The sequence below is a fragment of the Carettochelys insculpta genome, chromosome 3, assembly GCF_033958435.1.
Source record: "Carettochelys insculpta isolate YL-2023 chromosome 3, ASM3395843v1, whole genome shotgun sequence".
Taxonomy (NCBI): domain Eukaryota; kingdom Metazoa; phylum Chordata; order Testudines; family Carettochelyidae; genus Carettochelys; species Carettochelys insculpta.
The window spans coordinates 126,616,209-126,640,524 of NC_134139.1; the positions used below are offsets into that span (position 1 = coordinate 126,616,209).

General features: G+C 39.4%; 1 protein-coding gene across 2 annotated transcripts in view; it reads right to left on the minus strand.

Annotated features, from left to right (window-relative positions):
- Positions 1-24,316, minus strand: part of SOBP (sine oculis binding protein homolog) — a 156,808-nt gene that overhangs the window by 52,642 nt on the left and 79,850 nt on the right. The window contains exon 5 of one of the 2 annotated variants that reach the window (XM_074990782.1): positions 22,718-22,813. The exons of the other annotated variant lie outside the window; for it this stretch is intronic. Within the exon in view, the coding sequence (XP_074846883.1) occupies positions 22,718-22,813 (96 nt within the window). The remainder of the gene's footprint in view (positions 1-22,717; positions 22,814-24,316) is intronic. 2 annotated transcript variants of the gene reach the window in all.

Consider the following 24,316-nt stretch of genomic DNA (forward strand, 5'->3'; position numbering starts at 1 on the left):
AAAGTTCTCCCAAGGCTCAGCCTTTCAATGGAAGAGATAACAGTGGCAGTCAGAGCTCTGGGGGTGTGTGCAGGGGGCCCAGGGTCAACTGCTCTGAGCCCCACCCCTTCAAAACTGGACCTTCCTCCCACCTTGCCCCTGTCCCTGCAGTGTCTGTCAGCGCCGCTGTCTTGCGGAAATGTGTGCGCACCTGTCATGCATACGGGGCCTCACGGTGGCACTCACATATATCAGAAAGCTGCAGGTACAAATCACCTTTGCTTATGCAACTCTGAGCAATTCCATCTACAAGAAAATACGGATTTTCCATAATCACTTGGTGCACTGAGGTTAGGTAATAATATGGCCCCAAAATATCTAGTATAACATGATCTATATAAACAACAGGAAGTCCTGCGGCACCTTATAGACTAACAGATAAAAATAAGGTGCCACAGGACTTCTTGCTGTTTTTGAAGATACATACTAACACGGCTACCTCTATGATCTATATAAAATATAATTCCATAGATTTATTGGCATGTAATGAAACATTAATACAGGAAAATTTAATTTCTCTCTGTATTTATTCTGTTTATGAGTTTATTAATTTAGTTTGTAGCATCTCTCACTCCATATATCTTACTGTGGGAGCAGCTGTAATCAGATGTATCAGTGCAGCATCCTAACTATATCTTGCTGTGTTACATAGAAAACTGTTAGGGGAACATTCTCATTACTATTAAGGTTCCTTTTTGCCATTCTGGTACACTGCATTAAGGCATTTTTACACTGCCAAAGGGCCTTTTGTTTAATGCCTTTAACAAATTGGAAAACTGCTATTTCAATCCAAAAGATAAAGCAAAAGTCAGTTATTGAGCAAGCTCCAAATGCTTCTTTATTTAGCAGTCCTGGACCCAGATTGTTAGACAAGGGAAAATGTATTAACATGTACCATGGTGAAACAAAAATCTCTTAGAAAATGAAAATGGTTTTCGCCTTAACTAAAGAAATATTGATTTGAGTGGCACGTAGAATGAGGTTATGTGGATACTGGGCACAGGTGGGCAGTTATTTTTCTGCCTGTCTAGATAAAGTTTGTTTATTCCTCATAATAAAAAGTATTAGTACAATAAAGTGCTTATGGCTCAATTAGAAATCTGACATGCAAAATACTTGCAGGGATTTTACTTCAGTAACATCAAATCCCAGCCCCACACACCATCACATACTCAAAAACACTCCAACTTAAAACCCCATTGACAGGTTGTATAGGAGCCATATTCAGCTTGCTTTTCAAGCTGTATATTACAGTAGGGAATGCAACATTTTTTTCCATTTTTTTTTTTGATCTGTCAGGGACAGATTTAAAAAAACAAGTGCAGAATTTAACTTAGGTCCTAAACACAAACAAAGCTGTGCATTCAGCATGATCTGAGATCACACTACGCATGTGCAGCTTGGTCTCTGTGTGAGATTAACATTAACTGCTTTGCTTGTTTTTGTTACTAGGCATTGCTTGGACAGTCACATTATTTTTAAATTCATGAAGGTGGAACAAGGAATATGTTTTCTACTGAAATGTATCATAATCATTCATAATACATGAACCCCTCTCTAAACATATAGGCTGCAGTATGGCACCATAAAACAATTTAAAATATAATAACAAATTAAAGACTCATCTTTAATCCTTACTGTATATAATATTTTTCTCCAAAGATCTAAAAGCACTTTATAAAAGTGATTAGATATCATCACTATGTTAAAGATAGGGAAATTGAAGAATAAAGCTTTTAATACCCCAGTCTGCAGAATATTGAAGCATATGCATAAATAGTCCCATTATCTTCAGTGGGTTTACATGCATGGTTAAAATTAGGAACACGCTGAAGTATGCTGCAAAATCAGGATTTGAGTGACTTGTTTGAGGTCATAAAGTGGATGTGTGACAGAGCTAGGAATAAAAACCACATAAAATCTGATCTTACGGAAGTCAATGGCAAAACTCTCATTGGCAATGGGTCATGATTTCATCCCAAGACTTCTGACTTCCAGGCCATGTCTACTCATGCTCCTCCCTTTTGGAAGGGGCATTTAAATGACACTGATTGGAACTGGTTAACGTATGAATATCCAGTGCCTTATTAGCATAATGGCAGCCAGTCACACTTCAAAAGTGCTGCTTTCAAAATGCAAACAGCCCGTGTAGACATGGGCACTCCAAAACAATTTGGGAATAAGGGAATTTATAAGTCTGGGGTTTATTTCGAAACACCCACAGCCAGTTTGGGTTTCGAAAGCAGTACTTTCAAAGCATGACTGGCCTCCACTAGGCTAATGAGGTGCTCAATATTCATATCAGTGCCGCACTAACCAGTTCCAATCTGTGTCATTTATATACCCCTTCCGAAAGGGAGCAGCATGTGTAGACACTGCCCCAGCATCACTCCATATCCACTAGACATCACTGCTCCCTTCTATACCTCTTTGCCAAATAAAACGTATCAGAGGAGTTGCCAATGAGGAACAACTTAAACTGTAGAATAAAAAAGTTTCAAGCTGTTTTATGAATGGGAAAGAGGCAGGTACTATCGATTGCAGGTGTCTGTTTTAGTCATTTGTTTGTTTATATCTTATCATTAAGCAACCAAACTCAATGACTTGGAACCATCAAGGGCTGTTTCTACACATGCCACTTCTTCGAAAATGGCATGCTAATAAATGGCCCGAAATATGCTAATGAGGTGCGGATGCAAATTCCCTGTGCCTCATTAGCATAAGGTCACATGATTTGGACTCCCGAAGATGTTCTTCTGGACTCCAAAACGCTGTTCAGAAGCACAATCCCTGGGGGTCTTCTGGAAAGAAGTCCTTCTTCCAGAGGCCCCTTCTTCCTGAAAATTTTCAGGAAGAAGGGGCCTCCGGAAGAAGGACTTCCTTCCAGAAGGCCCCCCCCCCGGGGGCCATGCTTCTAAACGGCATTTTGGAGTCTGGAAGAACATCTTCCGGACTCCAAATCATGTGACCATATACTAATGAGGCATGGGGAATTTGCATCCGCACCTCATTAGCATATTTTGGGCCATTTATTAGCATGCCACTTTCGAAGAAGTGGCATGTGTAGAAACTACCAGGGTGTATATGATGTAATGACATGTTCACATCACAATTATACTAGTATGAATGAAAAAAATATATAAATGTGGCCTGTTCCCATTTTTAAACTACTTGGGCCAATGTCTGCTCTAGCTTACTTATGCACATCCTTGCTGAAGGAATGTGACATTTATGTGGTCCAAAGATTGAGAACACTAAGGCAAATTGGCAGTATGTTGAAGACTTCACTCAAGAGTATGCGTGCACTCATTTGGCTCAAAGAGGTATAGAAAATTCAGCCTGGAAAGGACTCATATTACTACTATGAATGAAAGAGACTTTATCTCTCAAGAAAGACTGTCTGGTATACACTGCATGGTATACGCTGTTCCATGTTAATGTGCATGTATGGCCATTAATGATGTATGTATACTACTTCTCAGGACAGCTGTAGAACTGATCATTTATATATAGGAAAAGAGGGATTTTTTACCCCTAAAAGAGGAACACAGACTCCAAAGCCAGACAGCATAAGACAACATTTATAAAAATGTTGACAGATATCTTACTGTGTTTGACTTATGTAGCCATTGAAAGCTCACTTTCACAAAGCATTTTTGGACATCTTAGTTGGCTGAATCACCAATTTAGAATCTGTCAGACTTCATTATGTAGCATACGAGCTCTTCTTGGTGCCATTTGTTATGCATTAATAAGAAAGCATTAGTGAATGTATCCTGTGGTACAGCTAAAACTATTGTGCAATTACATAGTAAATTTTGTTCTTTCTAGCATTTACAAAAACCTCACAACGACAACACAGCTTAGTTGCTAAGCAAAGACTTAGAGCCACTGCATACGGATAAGTTCCAGAGTTTGGTTTGATTTGAACCAAGCCAAGCAAATTATGCCTGGATGTGATTTGACAAGATTTTCCTGCTTGCCTGTTTCTCTCATCTGGAAAAAGAGAGAGAGAAAGAAAGAAAGGCAAAGCAGAGTGTGTGTTCAGTTTAGCCTGGCCCTCATTCCCCCAGCATTCTGTGAGATTCACATCTATATTTACTGCCTTTCAGTATCATAAATAGAGCAGTTTGAGAGAGAGTGCAGTTACAAGGCAGATTCATTATGAATGCTGGTACAGATTTTTTTTTCCTCTCATTGACTAGATGTGACTCAAAAAGTTAATGGTAATTGCTCTATTCTTCATTTAGTGAAGAGAGAGCAAGCAATACGTAGAGCTGAGAACAGGTCATTACAGGTGTGTTATATGAGTATATTCATGAGACCCCAGGGACAGGCATGCTGAGATATCCAATAACTTACTTAATGTGTAATTACACGCCATTGGGCTTTAACTGATTAATTGAAAAGAGAATGTAGGCAGATGCTAGGCCAAGGCTTCTGCTGATCATTAAACGAATATGTCCTTGCTTCTTTTTAATAAGTTAAGTGAACTACTCAAAACCAATTAAGTCAGAACTGAAATTCATTAAATTTTAAGTAATTATTGGTATTAACTTGTACAATAATATAAAGGTCTTATGGGAATCTTTTTCTTTCTAATGGAAATACAATAGTTGAATATATCTCAATTCGAAAAGAAAAATATTCCTATATGGAAAAAGATTAACAGTGAAATACACAGGTACTCTTTGGTACTCCTTAAAATACACACGTCTACTGGCTCAGCTGATCTACTACAGTGAGATCTCATTCCTAGCAAGGCATATTCTTCTCCTTTCATTTCATTACTATCTGGATCTTAATTTTTGGAAATGAAAATAATATAAGATCCTGATTTTTCCAATAGTATACAGACTTTTTCTCTTCTAGTCCAACATCAGGTGTAGAAATCTAAAATTGTTTCTTTTCTTTTCCTTTTTCTCTCTTTTTTTTTTTTTTAAGGTGAAGATTGGCCAAACCTCGTAGTCACTTTTGACCATATCTTAACTCTATATTTACAAAACTGATGGAATTTCCGTATACAATGTATTACCTCAAACTTTTTTAATAGTTTTTTCTGACTGGTAATGTTCCCTCTAATTTTTTCCAACCACGTCCATCCATGTGCAGATTCTTTCTACCCATGTGCCGAACAATTTTTATACGCACCAAGGCATATGCAAATGTGCACTACTACCAGAAACAAATAAACCTAACTCAGGGAGCATTGCTAACCAGCTGGACAGCATTTGACTCTTTCCTGAGTGGCCACAGAAGTGCACAGCTTACAAGGAACAGTGCTCTCTCCTGAAGAGAGAATTAGGACACTAACTCAACTAGGGCCTGATCCTTAGACAACATGAAAATATTTCTGAAAATATTACCCTCAATCTATTTATAATAAAAAGGTTGAGGGATATTATCTCACCATTTTATCTTACATTTTGTAAAGCTTACAATCATTTAAACATGTAATAAACATCACTGAAAACAGGCTGAATTTCACAACCTTAGTTATGACTAGAGCTAGCTTAAAAATGAAAAATTAGTTCAGTGAAAAATGAAGGATTCAAAACTCTCATTTTTCATACGAATGTATTTGCTTATTTTATTTTTATCAAAATATTATTGAAATTACTATCAAAATTTTTGGTTGCCAAGAAATGGATTTTCAGTAAACACAAGATCTTGATTACTACTTCACTAACATTCCTGGTAATTTTTCAATAAATTTATTTTTAAAAAAAGCTTTTGTTGAAATTTTACATTTTCAAAAGGCCATTTTGCTTTTTTCTTATCTCAACCAACTTTAGTTATAACTCTAGCAAAAAGATTTAGAGGTAAATGAAAGAGTGATGACAGGACTAGACAACCACAATGAAGCATATGGGAGAATGCTTCTTGAAGTTAGTTGATCTTAGAAGTTACTGAGAAGCAGATGGTTGCTGCTCATTTATATGAATTTTTAGTGCTTCTACTGGGAGGAGATAGGTGATAGAATTAGGGCTTGTAATAGATTTTGAATTTTTTCCAATTTTTTAAATAAACTTTGCTCTTGACTTAAAAAAAATGTATGAATGATGAATGGAGAAAAACTGACAATATTCCTTCTACCCACAAAACAGGTTATGCTCAGAAAATATCATCTCTCAAAAACAATCAAGAGAGTACATACCACCTGAAATAACATCCGTGTCTGCACAAAATTATAACCTGGGAGAATTCTGGGGTGATCTGGTAGCTACTTATAGCATTTACAGGAAAGAGTTTTGCAAAAGAAGGGCAGTGTATTGATCTGAACTGAGTGGGCTTCATGGGCAAGTCTACACAGCAGCCTAATTCAGAAATAAAATTTCCAGAATACCATAGTTCAAAATAACGCTGCTACACACAAACATGCATTTTGAAATAGCACTCTGGATGCACTATGGCTTATTTTGAAATAGGATCTACTCCCTGTCTTAACAGCACCTATTTCGAAACAGGTGTATCGAAATAGGTACTATTCCTCATGAAATGCAATTTACCAATTTCAAAATAAAGTGGTCACTATTTCAAATTTATTTCAAAATAGCAGTTGTGCAATGTAGATACTAGGTTAGTTATTTCAAAATAACTCTTATTTTGAAATAACTGTGCTGTGTAGACCTACCCTCTGCATCCTACCACCTACATGACCAGCACTAAAGCCATTATCATTCCTCAACAACTTCGTTGGACTGGTCATGTGGTTTGAATATCTGATCGGCGCCTCCCAAAACAGATTCTGTTTTCCAAATTGGAGGAAGGACAGAGGAGCACTGGGGGCCAGTGGAAGCAATAAGGAAATGCTCAAGGCACACATGAAAAAGTGCAGCATCAATGTCGACACTTGGGAGAACACCTTGCTCAAAACCATCCCCGGTGGAGAATGGTAATCCATGATGGGGTGGCGTAATTTGAGACTTCCCACTGCAGTGCAGACAAGGAACATAAGAACATAACATAAGAACATAAGAATGGCCATACTGGGTCAGACCAAAGGTCCATCCAGCCCAGTATCCCGTCTGCCGACAGTGGCCAATGCCAGGTGCACCAGAGAAGGAGAACAGAAGACAATGATCAAGTTATTTATCTCCTGCCATCCATCTCCTGCCCTTGTACTGAAGGCTAGGGCACCATACTTTACCCCTGGCTAATAGCCATTTATGGACCTAACCTGCAAAAATTTATCGAGCTCTTTTTTAAACCCTAATAGAGTCCTGGCCTTCACAGCCTCCTCCGGCAAGGAGTTCCACAGGTTGACTGTGCACTGTGTGAAGAAAAATTTCCTTTTATTAGTTTTGAACCTACTACCCATCAATTTCATTTGGTGTCCCCTAGTTCTTGTATTATGGGAAAAGGTAAATAATTTTTCTACATTCACTTTCTCCACACCATTCATGATTTTATATACCTCTATCATATCACCCCTCAATCGCCTCTTTTCCAGACTGAAAAGTCCCAGTCTCTCTAGCCTCTCCCCATATGGGACCTGTTCCAAACCCCAAATCATCTGTCGCCCTTTTCTGAACCTTTTCTAATGCCAATATATCTTTTTTGAGATGAGGAGACCACATCTGCACACAGTACTCAAGATGTGGGCGTACCATAGTTTTATATAGGGGAAGTATGATATCTTTTGTCTTATTATCTATCCCTTTTTTAATAATTCCTAACATCCTATTTGCTTTACTAACTGCCACTGCACACTGCGTGGATGTCTTCAGAGAACTATCCACTATAACTCCAAGATCCCTTTCCCGATCTGTCGTAGCTAAATTTGACCCCAACATGTTGTACGTGTAATTTGGCTTATTTTTTCCAATGTGCATTACCTTACACTTATCCACATTAAAATTTCATTTGCCATTTTGTTGCCCAATCACTCCGTTTGTTGAGATCTTTTTGTACTTCTTCACAATCCCTTTTGGTTTTGACTATCCTGAACAACTTGGTGTCATCTGCAAACTTTGCCACCTCACTGCTTACCTCATTTTCTAGATCATTGATGAACAAGTTGAACAGGATCGGTCCCAGAACTGACCCCTGGGGAACACCACTAGTTACCCACCCCCATTGTGAAAATTTACCATTTATTCCAACCCTTTGTTTTCTGTCTTTTAACCAATTCCCAATCCATGAAAGGATCTTTCCTCCTATCCCATGACCGCCTAATTTACATAAAAGCCTTTGGTGTGGGACCATGTCAAAGGCTTTCTGGAAATCTAGGTATATTATGTCCACTGGGTGCCCCTTGTCCGCATGTTTATTAACCCCTTCAAAGAATTCTAATAGATTAGTTAGACACGACTTCCCTCTGCAGAAACCATGCTGACTTTTGCCCAACAATTCGTGCTCTTCTACGTGCCTTGCAATTTTATTCTTTACTATTGTTTCTACTAATTTGCCTGGTACTGATGTTAGACTTATCGGTCTATAATTGCCAGGGTCTCCTCTGGAGCCTTTTTTAAATATTGGCGTTATATTGGCCGTCTTCCAGTCATTGGGTACCGAAGCGGATTTAAAGGATAGGTTACAAACCACTGTTAATAACTCCGCAATTTCACATTTGAGTTCTTTCAGAACCCTTGGGTGAATACCGTCTGGTCCTGGAGACTTGTTACTATTCAGCTTATCAATTAACTCCAAAACCTCCTCTAAATGTCACTTCAATCTGTGAGAGTTCCTCAGATTTGTCACCTAAAAAGGCTGGCTCAGATTTAGGAACCTCTGTAACATCCTCAGCCGTGAAGACTGAAGCAAAGAAATCATTTAATCGCTCCGCAATGGCACTGTCATCCTTGATCGCTCCTTTTATATCTTTATCGTCCAAGGGCCCCACTGCTTTTTTAACGGGCTTCCTGCTTCTAATGTATTTAAAAAACATTTTACTATCATTTTTTGAATTTTTGGCTAGCTGTTCCTCAAAATCTTTTTTGGCTTTTCTTACTACATTATGACACTTAATTTGGGAGTGTTTATGTTCCTTTCTATTTTCCTCACTAGGATTTGACTTTCACTTTTTAAAAGCTGCCCTTTTCTCTCTCACTGCCTTTTTAACATGGCTGTTAAGCCATGGTGGTTCTTTGTTAGATCTCTTACTTTCTTTTTTTATTTGGGGTATACATTTAAGTTGGGCCTCTAGTATGGTGTCTTTAAACAGTTTCCATGCAGCTTCCAGGGATTTTAGTTTAGTTACTCTACCTTCTAGTTTCTGTTTAACTAGCTTCCTCATTTTAGTGTAATTCCCCTTTTTGAAATTAAATGCCAGAGTGTTTGACCACTGCGGTGCTCTTCCCAACACAGGAATATTAAAAGTTATTATATTGTGGTCACTATTTCCAAGCGGTACAGTAACAGTTACCTCTTGGACCAGATCCTGTGTTCCAGTCAGGACTAGTCAGTCAGGACTAGGGGAGAGAATTGGACTCTCCCCTTGTGGGTTCCTGTACTAGCTGCTCCAAGAAGCAGTCATTTAAGGCATCAAGAAATTTAATCTCTGAATCCCGTCCTGAGGTGACATGTACCCAATCAATATGGGGATAATTGAAATCTCCTATTATTACTGCGTTTTTTATTGTGATAGCCTCTTTAATCTCCCTTAACATTTCAGCATCACTATCACTGTCCTGGTTAGGTGGTCGGTAATATATTCCTAATGCCATATTCATATTAGAGGAATGAATTGTTATCCATAATGATTCTATGGAACATTTTGATTCCTTTAGGATTTTTGTTTCATTTGATTCTATATTATCCTTCACATATAGTACCACTCCGCCACCCGCACGACCTGTTCTGTCTTTCCGATATAATTTATATCCCGGTATGATAGTGTCCCACTGATTGTCCTCATTCCACCATGTTTCTGTGATGCCTATTATGTCAACTTCCTCCTTTGAGATGAGGTACTCCAGTTCACCCATCTTATTAGACAGACTCCGAGCATTTGTGTAAAAGCACTTTAAAAAACTACCACTATTTATATGTCCGCCTTTCACAGATGCCTTCGATTTTTTTTATATGCAATTGTTTCACATCTGATCTTACCCATATATTATTTCCCACGTTCCCTATCTGACTAACTTCTAGGGAATCCCTATCTATGGAGCCTCGTGTAAGAGAAGTCTCCGTCCGATCCACGTGCTCCCCTGCACCAATCGGCTTTCCCCCACCTCTTAGTTTAAAAACTAAGGAGAGACAGAGAAGAAAAGAGCATCAGAAACACGTCCTTCCAACAGCTACCAACACCTGTCCTTTCTTTGATAAGATTTGTGACTCCTGAATGGGGCTGATCAGCCATCAACAGACTCACAAATAGGAGGGTGACATGAAGATGCCCTACTCATTATCAAGTGACCGCCAAGACCGCCTTCATTGGCAGTTGTCATCCTCTCAAGTTCACCACAGTAACCGCTTTCCAACTTGTCATATTTTTATTCCCCCCACCCATGCTGAATTTTTACAATCTTCCTCCTTTTTCCTATCTCTACTGACTTTGTGTTCCTTCACTTAGCTGATTGTTCACTGAAAGAAATGTGCAGCTTATGCCAGACAACTAAGAGTGCCAGTCTGCTACTTGCTGGAACTTGTATTGCTAACCACATTGTATCTGTTTCCTGCTTGTTTGGGTCAGTTTTGTATTATATGTTGCTGGGCACTCACATAACAATATTGCCCCGCAAAGGGAATAGGTAGAAAAAGCCTCCAATCATATCTCCACTGCTATTATTGGTCACCAACACGTCCCAGTTCTTTTAAAAACAAATGGGGAGATGAGGGAAACTCTTGTTACAAGAAGCTTTGCAGAGGCTGAAATCTCTTCTAAAGCAATGTCAAATTGCCCATCAGCAGCAGCCTATTAACAGCCACGGTGAAAAAGTTCTCAGCAAAGACACGTATCCTGATTATTGTTCTTACCTAGATAATCACGTTTTTGAACACTTGCTTCTGTAGTGTAGTGGTTATTACATTAGAATAGAGACTGGAAATTATCTCCGTCTTTTACAGCTGCAAATCACAGCTACTCTCTTACCCACAACATAAAAAGCCGTGGGCTTTTGGCTCTCATTTCCACTAAAGATACTACACTTGACTCAGAACAGATATATTTTCTATAACTTTCTACAGGTGGACTGCATCTACACTGCACTCCACTTTTGGAAGCAGAATGTAAATGAGAGAGATCTAAAATACGCCAACAGAAAAGCTCTCCCTGATTTCACTGGGCTCAGAATCAAAAGCTTACACATTCTATACTTCATTTGGATCAAACAAAACACAAAGTAAATTTCAAAATCTACCAGACATAAGCAGGGTAAATATTATTATTGCCATTTTATAGATTGGGAAGCTGAGGCATTGAAAGATTTAGTGGCTTGCTGAAGGTCCCATAAAAAGTCTGTTGTAGACCAAACTCCATACCAATACTACAAAAGGACCTTCCTTCCCTTCACTGAAGAGTAGAAAAAAATAATAAAAAAGGCCAGTGCCTCATGTGACAGTGGACATTTTTGTTCTGAAAGTACATGCTGTTTCAGTTCAGGGTGGTGTGAAGGCAGACATATAGCATATATTTTCCTATGGACAGCATATTTTATGGTGATTGGCAAGTTGGGGTTCTTGTTGTCCTTATTCTTTATTTGGCCGTATTACATTGTTAGCTTTCTGTTGTACTGTATCTGCTGTGGAAGTCGTCATAGTTATGTCTACCAGCATGTCTGCCTTGGAAGTACACCATGGGTCAGAAGGCCAGAAGACTGGCCACTTAGTATTTCTACCTATATTGACGTAATATGATTGTGGATATCGGCATTAGTATTTCATTCTGTGTTGGAACTTTGCCTACAGGAAGTGTGTACAGTAGTCTCTTGTTCAAAATGTGTGCTCTTAACTCTAATGGACGTGAAGGCTCATTAAGCGAGTGCATTGTGAATAGACTATATCCCACAAATTCAGCCTGGCAGCAATACTTTTAAAAATTATTTAAAATCATTGTGCCAATTTTATTTCCAGACATGAAAAGAAACAGAATGCACGTTTTTGTGGGTTTTGTGGTGTTTGTTTTAAAAATATGCTCCCATGAATCAAGAGCAATTTAGTATCTGAAAATGAAATGTTACAGGCTCTTGGTCTATAATAGGACTTAAGCCCTTTTGTGATTTTAATCACAAGAAGGGTTAAAGTTCACATGGCCAAGCGTACTGAAGTTTAAAGAACAGCAACATAACACCTCTGTGATAGTTACTTTTCTGTGAGATTTTTGTTGCAGAGCCATACAAATGCAGACAGCTCTGCAGAGCCTAAATCAAAGTCCACTACAGTCCAGGGGACACACTTTGTATTGACTACAGAGGGTCTTGGGTTTAGTCTAGCCTGTGTACTAGCTAAACACCATTTATACGACAATGCTTTTTTGCAGCAGCTGAAATACACTGGAGCTGAATCAGTAGTTTCAGAAAAGGGGTGTTAACCCATTAGTGGGCAGCACATAATTGCTTGAAAAATAACTGGCAATTGGAAAATAATTGCACTCTGGCAATTATAAGAGCTCTGGGCAAGACCATGCCTGGTCTCTGTACGGATGTAGCCCCCCACCTATCCACCTGAAAAGAAAGCTGCAACAATAAGACACTGCGCTCAGGAAGCAAACACTTCTACTCTTGGCTAGGATAGTACCTCTCCATGTCCCAAGGGGACAGGAAGAGAGTGGAATTAAGGAACGGTGCTGAAAGGGAGGGGGGAGATGTACTCTTTTCAATGATGGTGCATCAACCCTGCACCTTCTGTGCTCCTGGAAGCTCTGAGAGGCTCTGTGTCTGCCAGAGGTACAAGAACTTCCATGGCTTCCACCGGGTCTGTGGAAATTTGCACAGACCCCAACATGAGGCTGTGCTTTAATGACATGATAGAACACCTCAAGCTCACTGGTAACAGACACTGGCTACGGCTACACTAGAAGCATCTGTCAAGAGATGTTTCTATTGGAAGAGATTTTCTGACAAAACGTCTGCCGACAGAGTGCGCCCATGCACTAAAATGGATCGAAAGAGCGGTCTGCTTTGTCAACAGAGTGGCTGGACCTGCCTGGCCGCTTTCTCAACAAAACAGCCAATTGGGAGCACAGCATAGAGGGCTGCCCAGTGTCCTGGAAGCCCTGTCTGTCAACAGAACTCCCCCCCCGACACAAAACTGCCCCAAGTGTCCGCACAGCTTTTTTGTCGACAGAATCTGTCAACCAAGGTACTCTTCCTCATCTGGGAGAGGCAGAAGGTTGTCAGCGTAAATGCTGAGTTTTGTGGACAGACTGTCAACAAAATGCATTTTGTGTGTGGACGTGTGGTGAGATTTGCCAACAAAACTTGGTAGTGTAGCCGTAGCCATTGTGTATAAACTATTCCTCTCTGGGTGGGAATTGGAAACTACTTTATTTCTTCCTCTATTGGCTTGAAGGTAAATGTGAGAAGGAAAACCAAAGTGCTAGAAAGAGAAATGGGAAAAGAAATAAAAAGGGAGCAAAACAGACAAAGAAAGAAAAGTAGATGGGCACAAAGAAAAAGAAAAGAAGCAAGAGATAAAAACCCAAAAAGGCAAAAGGAGAAAAGACAATAGTGGCGGATACAAAAATCTCTCTTCCCCCAGCTTAATGTCTCCCTCCCAACCCCATAATTGTTGCACTAAATATAAGGTAGGAAACAAGGCATATATGTGCACTAACAAAAACTTGCCTTTTGTTTATGCTGTGAATAGCGGGGCAGGTTGATTTTGTTGTTGTTTAGTTTTGGACATAGTAACCAGTTCTGATAAACTTAAAAAAATAAGAAGCCACCAAGAACATCTTTTATAAGATAGACAATCAGTCAAATACCCTTAATAGTCAATCAGCTTAAATGTAAGTATGAAGGTCAATTTTTGTACTCATGTTTTCAGAAAATGTGTTGGGGCTTGTTTGTTTTTGTTTTTTGATTGGTTATTTTTTTTGGTCAAAAACTGATACATAAAGATGTTTTATGAGTGTAATATTTGGAGTTCGATATCAACTAGCTATACAAGTCTCAGAGGGGATACAAGGACATAAAAATTAAATTTGATTTCATCTTTAATGGTGCTAAATGTCCACTTGGCACATGAATGCCATATTTTCTGATCTTCTATATAATCAATGCTATCCTATAAGTGCACAGTGGCACTAATTAAGGCACAGCATCAGCCATAACTTTGGCTTTTGTTAGTCTTTGTCATAACTCAGGGTGAAATTTTTCATGTCTCAAATTCAAATATATTTTTGTCTGTGGTTTTTTTATGGACTCCCTTTCCCCTTTTGCTAAAGATTAATGATATATGTGTGATCACTGATTTGCATGCGCAGAGTTTTGTGTAACAACTGATGGCAGGGTATAGTTTATTTTGTACTCATAAAGGTGTTTTGCTCAACTAGCCAGTCTTTTAACTAATTGTGTACCAGAGTCATGATTCAGCATTTATCATACCACAACAGTATATTACTATGCTAGTTAAAATCCTTGGTGGTATATTTTTATATAATTCCATAAGTGTTCATGGGACTCATTTGATCTCTATAAAAAGTGATCTGGGAAAGCAGTCTAGCAATCATTTCTGTATATCACGAAAATAATATCTTGCTTATAATGCAACATATATGGCCCATTTTCATCTCGAGATATGGTAGTTAGCAGTGGTGGTGAGGCTCTATGGGCAGTGTTTGAGTCTGCAGCTTCTCTCATGGCTTATCCATCCATTATTGGATTTGCACATCAATTGCAATAACCTCTGGTCAGTCTATTGCTGAATTCTTGAGACTTAGAGTTTTTCCTTCTAAGATGAAGCTTTTTTTGCATGGCTCGCACATATGCTATCAAAGGATGATGTGTCCTGTCGAAGCAATTGTCGCCAGGTATTTCAATCTGATGATGTAGATTCCCAGGTTTTAGATTAATGTTGAATTTTTTCATGGCTTTTTTGCATGTATCCTTGAATCTTACCTTGGGTCTTCCTCTTGTTCTTAACCCACATGACAATTCAACAAAGAGGATTTCTTTGGGAAGATGTCCATCACCCATTCTTTTCACATGACCAAGTCATCGTAGTCTTCTACTGTTGAGGATCGCTATGAGGCTGGGTATGCCAGATCTTGACAGGACATCTGCATTTGAAACTTTATCTTGCCAGTTGATATTCATAATTCTGGGGAGGCAGTGAAAATTTTTTCTCCTGGTTTGAGTAGGTAGTCCACGCGTCAGAACCATATAGCAGGATACTCAGTACACATATGTGGTATATTAGTATTTTTGTTTTCACTGTCATCTTAGGACTGTTCCATGCTAGTTTCATAAGTCTGCCAAAAATCATAGCTGCCTTCCTGATTCTGATGTTCAGTTCTTCATCCATGGATAGGGTTGTGGTGACAGTAGATCCATGGTAACAGAATTGTTAAACCACATCTAATGGGCTGTTATCCAGAATGAGAATGGGTCACTGAGGTATGCCTTGAGTGAATACAACAGTTTTCTTCATGCTTATGTCAAGTGAAAACAACTTGCAATCTCTGGACAGAGAATCCACCCATGACTGTAGTGTGCCTTCATTATGAGCAATGATGGCTGCATCATCTGTGAAGAGGAGCTCCCTGGTGAGGACTTTCCTGACCTTAGTTTTGGCCTCGAATCTTGCCAGGTTGTAGAGAGAGCCATCTAATCTTGTGTGGAGAAATACATCGGTGCATATGAACCATCATTTGGTCACCGGCATCCAAGGGAGCGCGACTCCTTACATCACCAGAAGGAAGACAACCCTGTCAGAAAATTCCCCATTGCCTTGTGGGTAGGTTCAGGAGATCCAAATGCTCTGGGAGTAAACCCAAACAGAAAATCCGGAGTGGAGACTCTAAGGCAGCTAGCAGAGAGGGTTCAGCAAACCTGCCTTCCTGCATCTCCTGGCAGTCACCTCAGTTCCAAACCTACTGACTTCTGTCTTTTCTTTGGATTCAACTGGGGTGACCGAGAAGGGGATCGCGATGCTTGGGCAACGCACTTGCTCCAAACACTAGCCCAGGCAATGCAGCATGTAAGAGGGTGGCAAATGGAGAGGACACTCCACCCTTGCTGATAGCATGGAAGCAACATGGGAAGTGGCAGTTACGGGTTATAAGCCCTCCTCAACTGGAGAAGAGGAGGACACCACAGGTCACTTTCATTCGTGGGAGGAGTCATCACACTCCACTGGTCACCTACCACCCAGCTCAAGCCAGGCACCCCTGGTTAATAAGGTGCTGACCCGCCACTTCTGCCTTCCTCATTGGGTGCATGGGGATAGACCAAAAATCAAAAAGAAGATGTAAATGACGTACCCACCAAAAAACAAATAATAAATCAACTTGCCTGTAGCTTGGTAGCTGAAATGTGTGGACCATGTGTCCAGGACTTGAATCTGCCCATGACCTTACAAACACTGACTCGATACACAAAACAGCAGTCATAGATCAACAGCTACACAAATGAAACATCAATATCACTGCTCTCCAGGAAACCAGTGGGGCAGATGCTGGGTCAATGAAAGAAACCAACTGTACTTTCTTCTGGAAGGGCTTGGGTTCAGAGGAATGCTGCCTCTGTGGAGTTGGATTTGCTGTTCAGAATAATCCGCTGAAATCTATCAACATGTCTACAGCTGAATTGGAACATATTATATCCCTGAAGCTCTGCACGAAGGCAGGATACATCAACATCATCATTGCTTATGCACCCACATTGGCGTCATGCGCCAAAGACAAAGACCACTTTTATTATAACCTTCAGAAAGTTATCAACTCCTTTCCAACTGGTGAACAACTGTACATCCTTGGCGACTTCAATGCTAGAGTTGGACATGACCATCAGTCCTGGCCCATCTGCCTCAGTCATCACGGTATTGGGAAAATGAAAGAAAATGGTCAAAGGCCTCTCAAATTCAGCTCTCAGGATCAGCTCTGAATCACTAATACTATGCTTAACTTGAAAGAGTGTCACAAGGTTTCATGGCGCCACCCCAGATTCAGTCACTGGCATCAACTTGACCTTGTAGTGGTACACAGGAAACATCTCAACTCTGTCAAAATTACACGCACATATCACAGCGCACATTGTGACACTGATCGCTCCTTGATCATCAGCAGAGTGAAAATTGTCCCAAAGAAACTCTACATGACACAGGAATGCAAGAAGCCAAAAATCAATACCCTCAATACCAGAGATGCACTGAAATGCTCTGTCTTTGCAGATGATCTCACTTGCAAAATGGAACACAAACCTGACCAACAGACCTTTGATGAAACATGGCCCATGCTGAGAGATGCCATATACGAATGTGCCAAATCTGTCTTTGGAACATGTAAATTCCCTAACAAAGACTGGATCGATGAAAACGCTGACATTCTTAGGTCTCTTCTTGAAGAAAAACACAAGGCACATCTGAATAACATAAAGAACCTATCTCAAAGCACAAGAGATCAACTTCAACACGCAAGATCTGTTCTTCAGAGAGAATCCAGGCCGTGTGCAAACAAGTATTGGGCCGACCTATGTTCTAATATTCAAAAGGCATCTGATTTGGCAACCTGAAAATCATGTATGATGGACTGAAGACAGCACTCAGACCAAACATTACCAAAGTTCCCCACTGAAGCATTTAAATGGACAGGTGATCGCAGACAAAAAGCTGCAGATGACCAGATGGCTAGAACACTACTCAAGTCTATTCCCATGAGCGTACAATACAACCTGAATTTGACAACCTCATCCCAACTCTTCCAGAAATGTCAGAGCTAGATGCAGAGCCTATGGAGGAGGAACTTCCTCAAGCTCTTGGTGCTCTCTTCAATGGAAAAGCACCAGGAAACAACAGAATTCCAGCTAAAGTCCTGAAGGCAACCAAGGCTGTGCTCTTTCCCTTCCTCTGTGATCTATCCCTAAAATGATGGAGAGCAGGTGATGCTCCACATGACATGAAGGATGCAAACATCATCACTGTCTATAAAAACAAAGGCAACAAGGGTGACTGGAACACCTACAGAGGCACCTCGCTAATGAGCATCACAGGCAAAGCTTTTGCCTGTGTCATTCTCAAAGCCTGCAAAAACTTGCAGATTGAGTGTATCCAGAAACACAAAGTGGCTTCAGGGCTGGCAGGTCAACAATGGACATGATTTTTTCACTTCAACGACTACAGGAAAAATGCAGAGAACAAGGAAAGCCATTATTCATAGCATTTGTGGACTTAACAAAGGCATTTCACACAGTTAGTAGATCAGGACCATACAGAGTATTAACCAAGACTGGCTGCCCACTGACCCTATGCAAGCTCATAACATCCTTTCATGAAAACATGAAAGCAACAGTGCAATACGATGGATCTACATTGGAACCATTTGCGATGAAGAGCGGAGTCAAACAAGGGTGTGTTCTTGCTCCTACCCTCTTCAGCATATTCTTCTCAGTTCTACTAAACTGCACATTTCAAAGCTGACGCAGTGATGTATTTCTCCACACAAGAATGCAACATACTAGTCCTAGAACTGCGCTGAATATTGTGGGGTAGCAAGAGAGAACAAAAACAAACTGGTTTTGCTGGTTTGTCTCCTTTTGAGGGGCATCCTTGTCTAAGCTCTCCTCTTGCTCTGACCAACTTGGGTAGAAGCCTAGGAGGACTTGTATTTTCTCTGGGCAATGACTCAGGAATTTGATCTGCTTAGAGGAGAAACTGTAAGCTTTTCACCAGTCCTTTCATTCTAGATTATCACTTTTCTCTCTGTAATCCCTTCTCTTTCCCAGCATCCAGCACTAGCTGAATTGCATTGCTACGTGACAATCAGCCTACAGGGGACTCTGCTCTGCCCATTCCTCCTGGACACAGAGATGTGTGCCTGTATAAAAGCTCCCAGCTGCTGAGAAATTTAAGTCCCGATACAGGCGACCCTGGCTGTGGATTGTATTGCCAGTCAAGCCACCATGTTGGCCTTAATCTTTTTAAAAATATTTGCATTATATAGTTCCCAATATTTTATCATGTACTGTAAACCTCAGGAGAACTTAATTTTCCAAATGACTGAAAGTTCACAAGGAAAATTCTGCATCCTCATTGATAGTTTAATATCTGTTTCTTTGTGTTCTGCGTTAACTGTGAGGGCACATAGCACATTCTGAATTACAGTGGGAAATCAATACTATCAAGTTATCCCAGAACCGCACAGCCACGTCTTTGTCACAGCTTTCTTAATGCAGACCACTACAATATGCTCTCAGGGCTTTATTTTTTGTTCAGTGATAACTGATTCTTCCTTCTGTTTTCTATCTAGGTGTTTTTTTAAATAGCTGAGTTTTTTAGACAACTAGCCAAAATATTCATCTCTTAAGGAAAGACAAAAGCATGCCATTTGCAATAGCATAGGTTATTATACTTAGAAATTTATCCAAGTATTTAGGGGTTAAGTCTTTCAATGAGCATCTGTGACCCAGAATATTAACAATCTAACCATGTATGCCTGTTCTCGTGGGAGCACACTAGCATACAGAACCCATCAGCACTTGTTCCCCTAGATCCATCCTGGCAGCACCCCCGGAGCACAAGCATTTCCCAAACTTGCTTAAACAAACTACACTGTAAAATGGCAGCTGAACCCTTAAGCTAAGAAAGCACTTTTGAGCCTCAGCTTCCATTTCATCTGACAGGCTATTATAAAACTCACTCTGAACTACACTAAGAAAACTCCAAGGATATCTGGATTCTCAAAAGAATAAAGAAGTTTCAATTTCTCTTTCTTTTAAAAAGACTTAATTCTTCCCTGCTTTACAAAAAAACAAGAAACCCACATCTGCATCTCACAATTAACAACTGGATAAGATTTTTCCATTGGGAAATGATCTTCCTGTCATTTTGGTTTTGTTATTTTTTCTCCCTTCTACTTTTTATTTTTTCCCCTTGTGCAGTGGAAAATTGCTCACAATAATATAGATATACTGACTAGCACTTCAGACAGAGACACTAGCCTTCCTCAACTTTCAAGTTATTTTCAACCATATTGTAACACAACACATTTTTGAATCAATACAAATATATAAATAAAATGAGAACTACAAGAAGTCCTGTAGCACCTTATAGACTAACACATATTTTGGAGTTTATGCTTATGCTCCAAAACATCTGTTAGTCTGTAAGGTGCCACAGGACTTCTTGTTGTTCTCGAAGATACAGACTAACACGGCTACCTCGGTGATACAAATAAAATGACTAGCTATAAAACATGTAGCATCTTATCCAAGTCATAGTGATACTAGTTTCATCATCTCCAAAAGCTACAATCAAACTATTTTCAAATATAAGTACTAAGTTTATCCTTAATGCTAGCAGAAGTGCTTATTCACTATTTTGGTCCTTTTTTCTTTCAATGCAGATTGACGTTAGGCAGCATCCCTGCCAATTATTTTTTCCAATAGCATTGGAAAAATTAAAACTATGACAAATTACTTTTATTACTTCCTTAAAAAAGAACTGAAACCTGTCCAAAAAGCACACAGAGGACAAAATAGTAGGTTGGATGACTCAGAGCTTTTGCTGAGTACAATGAGTTATGCATATAGTACAATATTTTACACACACATTGATGGGGACATATGTAACTATGCCTTAAAATACCGCCTGGAATGGGCATTAATTACTCCAGTGATCTGTTTTAAAAGAAAAGCTGAAATTTCATTTGGATTAATAAAAGAATTATGTCATAGATCAGAAAGTGTTAGTGTATTGTGTCAGACTGTACCCTGCACTCCTGGTACAACTTCTGCTGACTTCAGTAAGAGTCATGTACGTGTTGGGAAAATACTGTAGCAGGCCCTAGGAGATTAGTGCTCTTGTAATTGGGTGTTGTCGTTAAGGACTGAAACTTTTTATTTAATGAGGGAAATATACAATATTAGGGAAATAATTACAGATTTGGCTTAAATGTTCCTACTTTTTGGCCACCTACGTCTTAATCTGGCTCTAATCAATCAATGGGAACTTTGCAGGGGGAGCAAGGTGAGTTCTTCAGTCCAGATTCATGCCTGGCATAACACCATTTAGTTCCATTCAGGATGAATCTGTCCCTTTTGGGTACAGAAGTGGCACAACACAGCTGGAAAACAGTTTAACCAGCTAGTGGCAATCTCATTAGTACAGGGTATCCTTGGGGGACATGTGGTATCACTGTGGCTCTAAGCCAGTCCCTGCCCTCTAAAGGGCATTCCTGAAGAATAGGAGCATGGTTAGTGTGTGTCTCTGTGCTTTGCCCATTCTCAGTTATTGGAATGAGCCCTTGAGGGGCTTGCACTGCTTTAGTTTAGGATGGAGACTGGATGGATCCCAGGTTGATCCTAAGATTGTGGAGAAAATAAAGGTGATTAAACAGTCACCTTTGCTCCCCATTCTCCCCGTCCAGTGCCAAGCACAGCTCAACTGGACCACAGAATCCAGCCCTTTGTTTTTAAACCACTGAGGTGAGAACGAAATCCCAGGGATTGAATTCTACAGTTAGGTACTTGAGAGTCTTTTACTTCTACAACTGAGTGCACATCCTGGCCTTATGTCTTCTATAGAAGGGATTTGCTGAGGCAGAGGAGATTCAGGCAGTAATCCCCTCCCACTTCCTCTGTGTGTGTGTGTGTGTGTGTGTGTGTGTAAAAAATTAGAAAAAAACTCTGAATTGCTTCAAAATAAAGCTGAGTGTTCTCATTTTCCCCAAATATTTCTATGTAGCCAAAGGAACTATTTACATAATGGTGCTGGGAAAAAAGGAAATGTAGGGAAAAGTTCTATGAACTCATCAAATGCTCCATTTTCAAAGGCAACAGTTAAATCTCTTTTTTAAATAAATGACAATTCATTCTCTGTTTACCTTAGGTGGACAGACAAAATCATTGTGGAGCACTCATTTTCGCAACCTAACCAAGAATATTAGGTCCCAACAGATTCATTTAATAGAAATATAATAGGTATTCCTGCTTGCTTTTAATCTTGCCTAGTTGCAAATGCTAAAATGAACAGCAAATTAAACCTGCCTTGCAACAGAAATCCTTTCACAGCTGATACCATCTCTCTTACGGCTTGTAAACATTTCAGGCTCCTTGTCAGTACTTAGCTGGCTTTCACTCCTTCCCCACAGAAGAGAAGAGAGGGAAAGCACCTGAATACATTTCACTAAAAAATAGAGGACAAGTGGTATTCTAAAGGGAGTACTGCGTGTTAGCTATGTTGTGTTTCCTAGCAGAACAGAATATTACAATAGTGTTTAAAAACAGTGTAGAGCTAAGATTGAGGCTGAGGGTCATTTGCCACTTGGGAGGCAAGTGGGGTTTGTTTGTTTTGTTTTTGTGTTTTACTAGCCATTCCCTTCATGGCTCCTTATGAATTACTGTACAAGACAAGATAGTTAGACAAGGCCATTCAAGTTCTATAATCAGATATAAAAGATTTGCAAACAAATTGAGATCTTAAAATTGTTCAGTGATATCAGCATTAGAACTCTATACAGGAAAAAAAAAGCTGTCATATTTCATAACGTATGTAATCATGAACAAAAGCCTTTCAAAAATTATTTTCACTGTGCTAAAGTAACAATCTAGACTTGTTGTAAGTATGTTATTCTTACAAGTAGTTCGCAGTTATTCTTGAAGGCAAGCCTTGGAGTTTCCTTAGCATAGTGGTGCTGGGGAAAATTTTCAGCATGTCCATCTTCATCTCTAGCCTGAAGGGAAATATAATGGCCTATTTAGGGACTTACAAATAATGGAAGAAAAAATAGCTAAAAGCATAACAGCTCAGATCATTAAAACAAACGGGAATCCCAAAATACAACATTATTAAGAAGCTTGTTTAAATACGCAGTACACCTTTTAGATATGAGAACTTGGGATGCTGATTGTTACATAGTTTAGGCTGAACATGCAAATTCACTGTGGTGTAATAATTAAAACAACAAATGACAAACCCAAAATGAAATATTTGAGCTGGAAATTGTGAGCACTTACGGGTTTCAATTTACTTCATTGAATTTTTCAGGATTACATTACTTATTTAAACTTTTTTTTAACATGCTTAAGCAGTTCCTAGATAACATACCTCTATTTTCATTTTAACAGCAAGGCCATTACAGATAGGTTTTCATACTCATAATTTACCTGTAATACTATTAAAGATAAGTGGATTTTCCCTCCATTTTTAAGTAAAGCTCTGAAAAGAGCAATCATCTAACAAGAACAATGATTCTTCAGTCATATGTGGTAAAATATTTAATTAAGAAAGTGCATTAAAAGTTACAGGTTATTTTTATCTGCACTGTCAATTAAGAAGGCTGAAGTTTAAATGGAGACATTAACAGAGCCCATTAGCAATATTGCTTGCATATAGCATTTTCCTTCTCATCTACAACATTTTCTGGTTTAGAGTTAAAGCAAAAGGGAGTAGTAGGTGAAAGGAGGAGTGTCGGGAATACACTCATTACACCGTTCATTTAGGTGACACTTGCACTCTGTTCTGCTTTCATCTCATCTAATCCCCGACTGTTCACTCTTTCTCAGCCTCCTAAAATTCACAGCTGAGCTGTCTTCTTCACATATGGCTTGCATATAATTATGCATATTCCATTTTACACTGCATTAAAATGATGAGCTTCTGGCTCCATGCCAGCTTATTTAAATAGGCCCCCAGTGAACTAGGGGAAAAAAACAGGAACACAGGAAAGCCATACAGTATGCAGCAGGTAGTTTGTTCTTCTTACTCTTTAGATAAAACATATGTCTGTTGCAAAGGGAACAGCTGAGAACTACCTGTTGTGATGTATGGATTGGGGAGGGGAGGATGCAGAGAAGAGCAAAACAATGAACACATCTATGAAGCTATGACAGAACTTACATATTGTTCTTCCTTAATGTAGAGTGAAGTGTCTATATTCATATGTCATATTCAGAGCACTGAGAAATTTTTCTTTTTAGTGTTGGCATTTATGAAAGATATTTACACCTTGTAAATTCTTTAACTTGTTGTTTGTCTTCAGCTACGCTGCTGCCCCTCTTTTGTGGAGATGTAAGGTGTTTGGGGTATGGAAGGGGAATGACAGGATTAATAATGTTGAAGTTTTAAAAAGTCTCTATATCTGATCTAAAGGTTTCTGAATCAGGCCCCTAACTGTGGTGTGGACACTAGCAGACTTCACTCCATAAAGATAATATCAATTTTGAATTCTCACTAA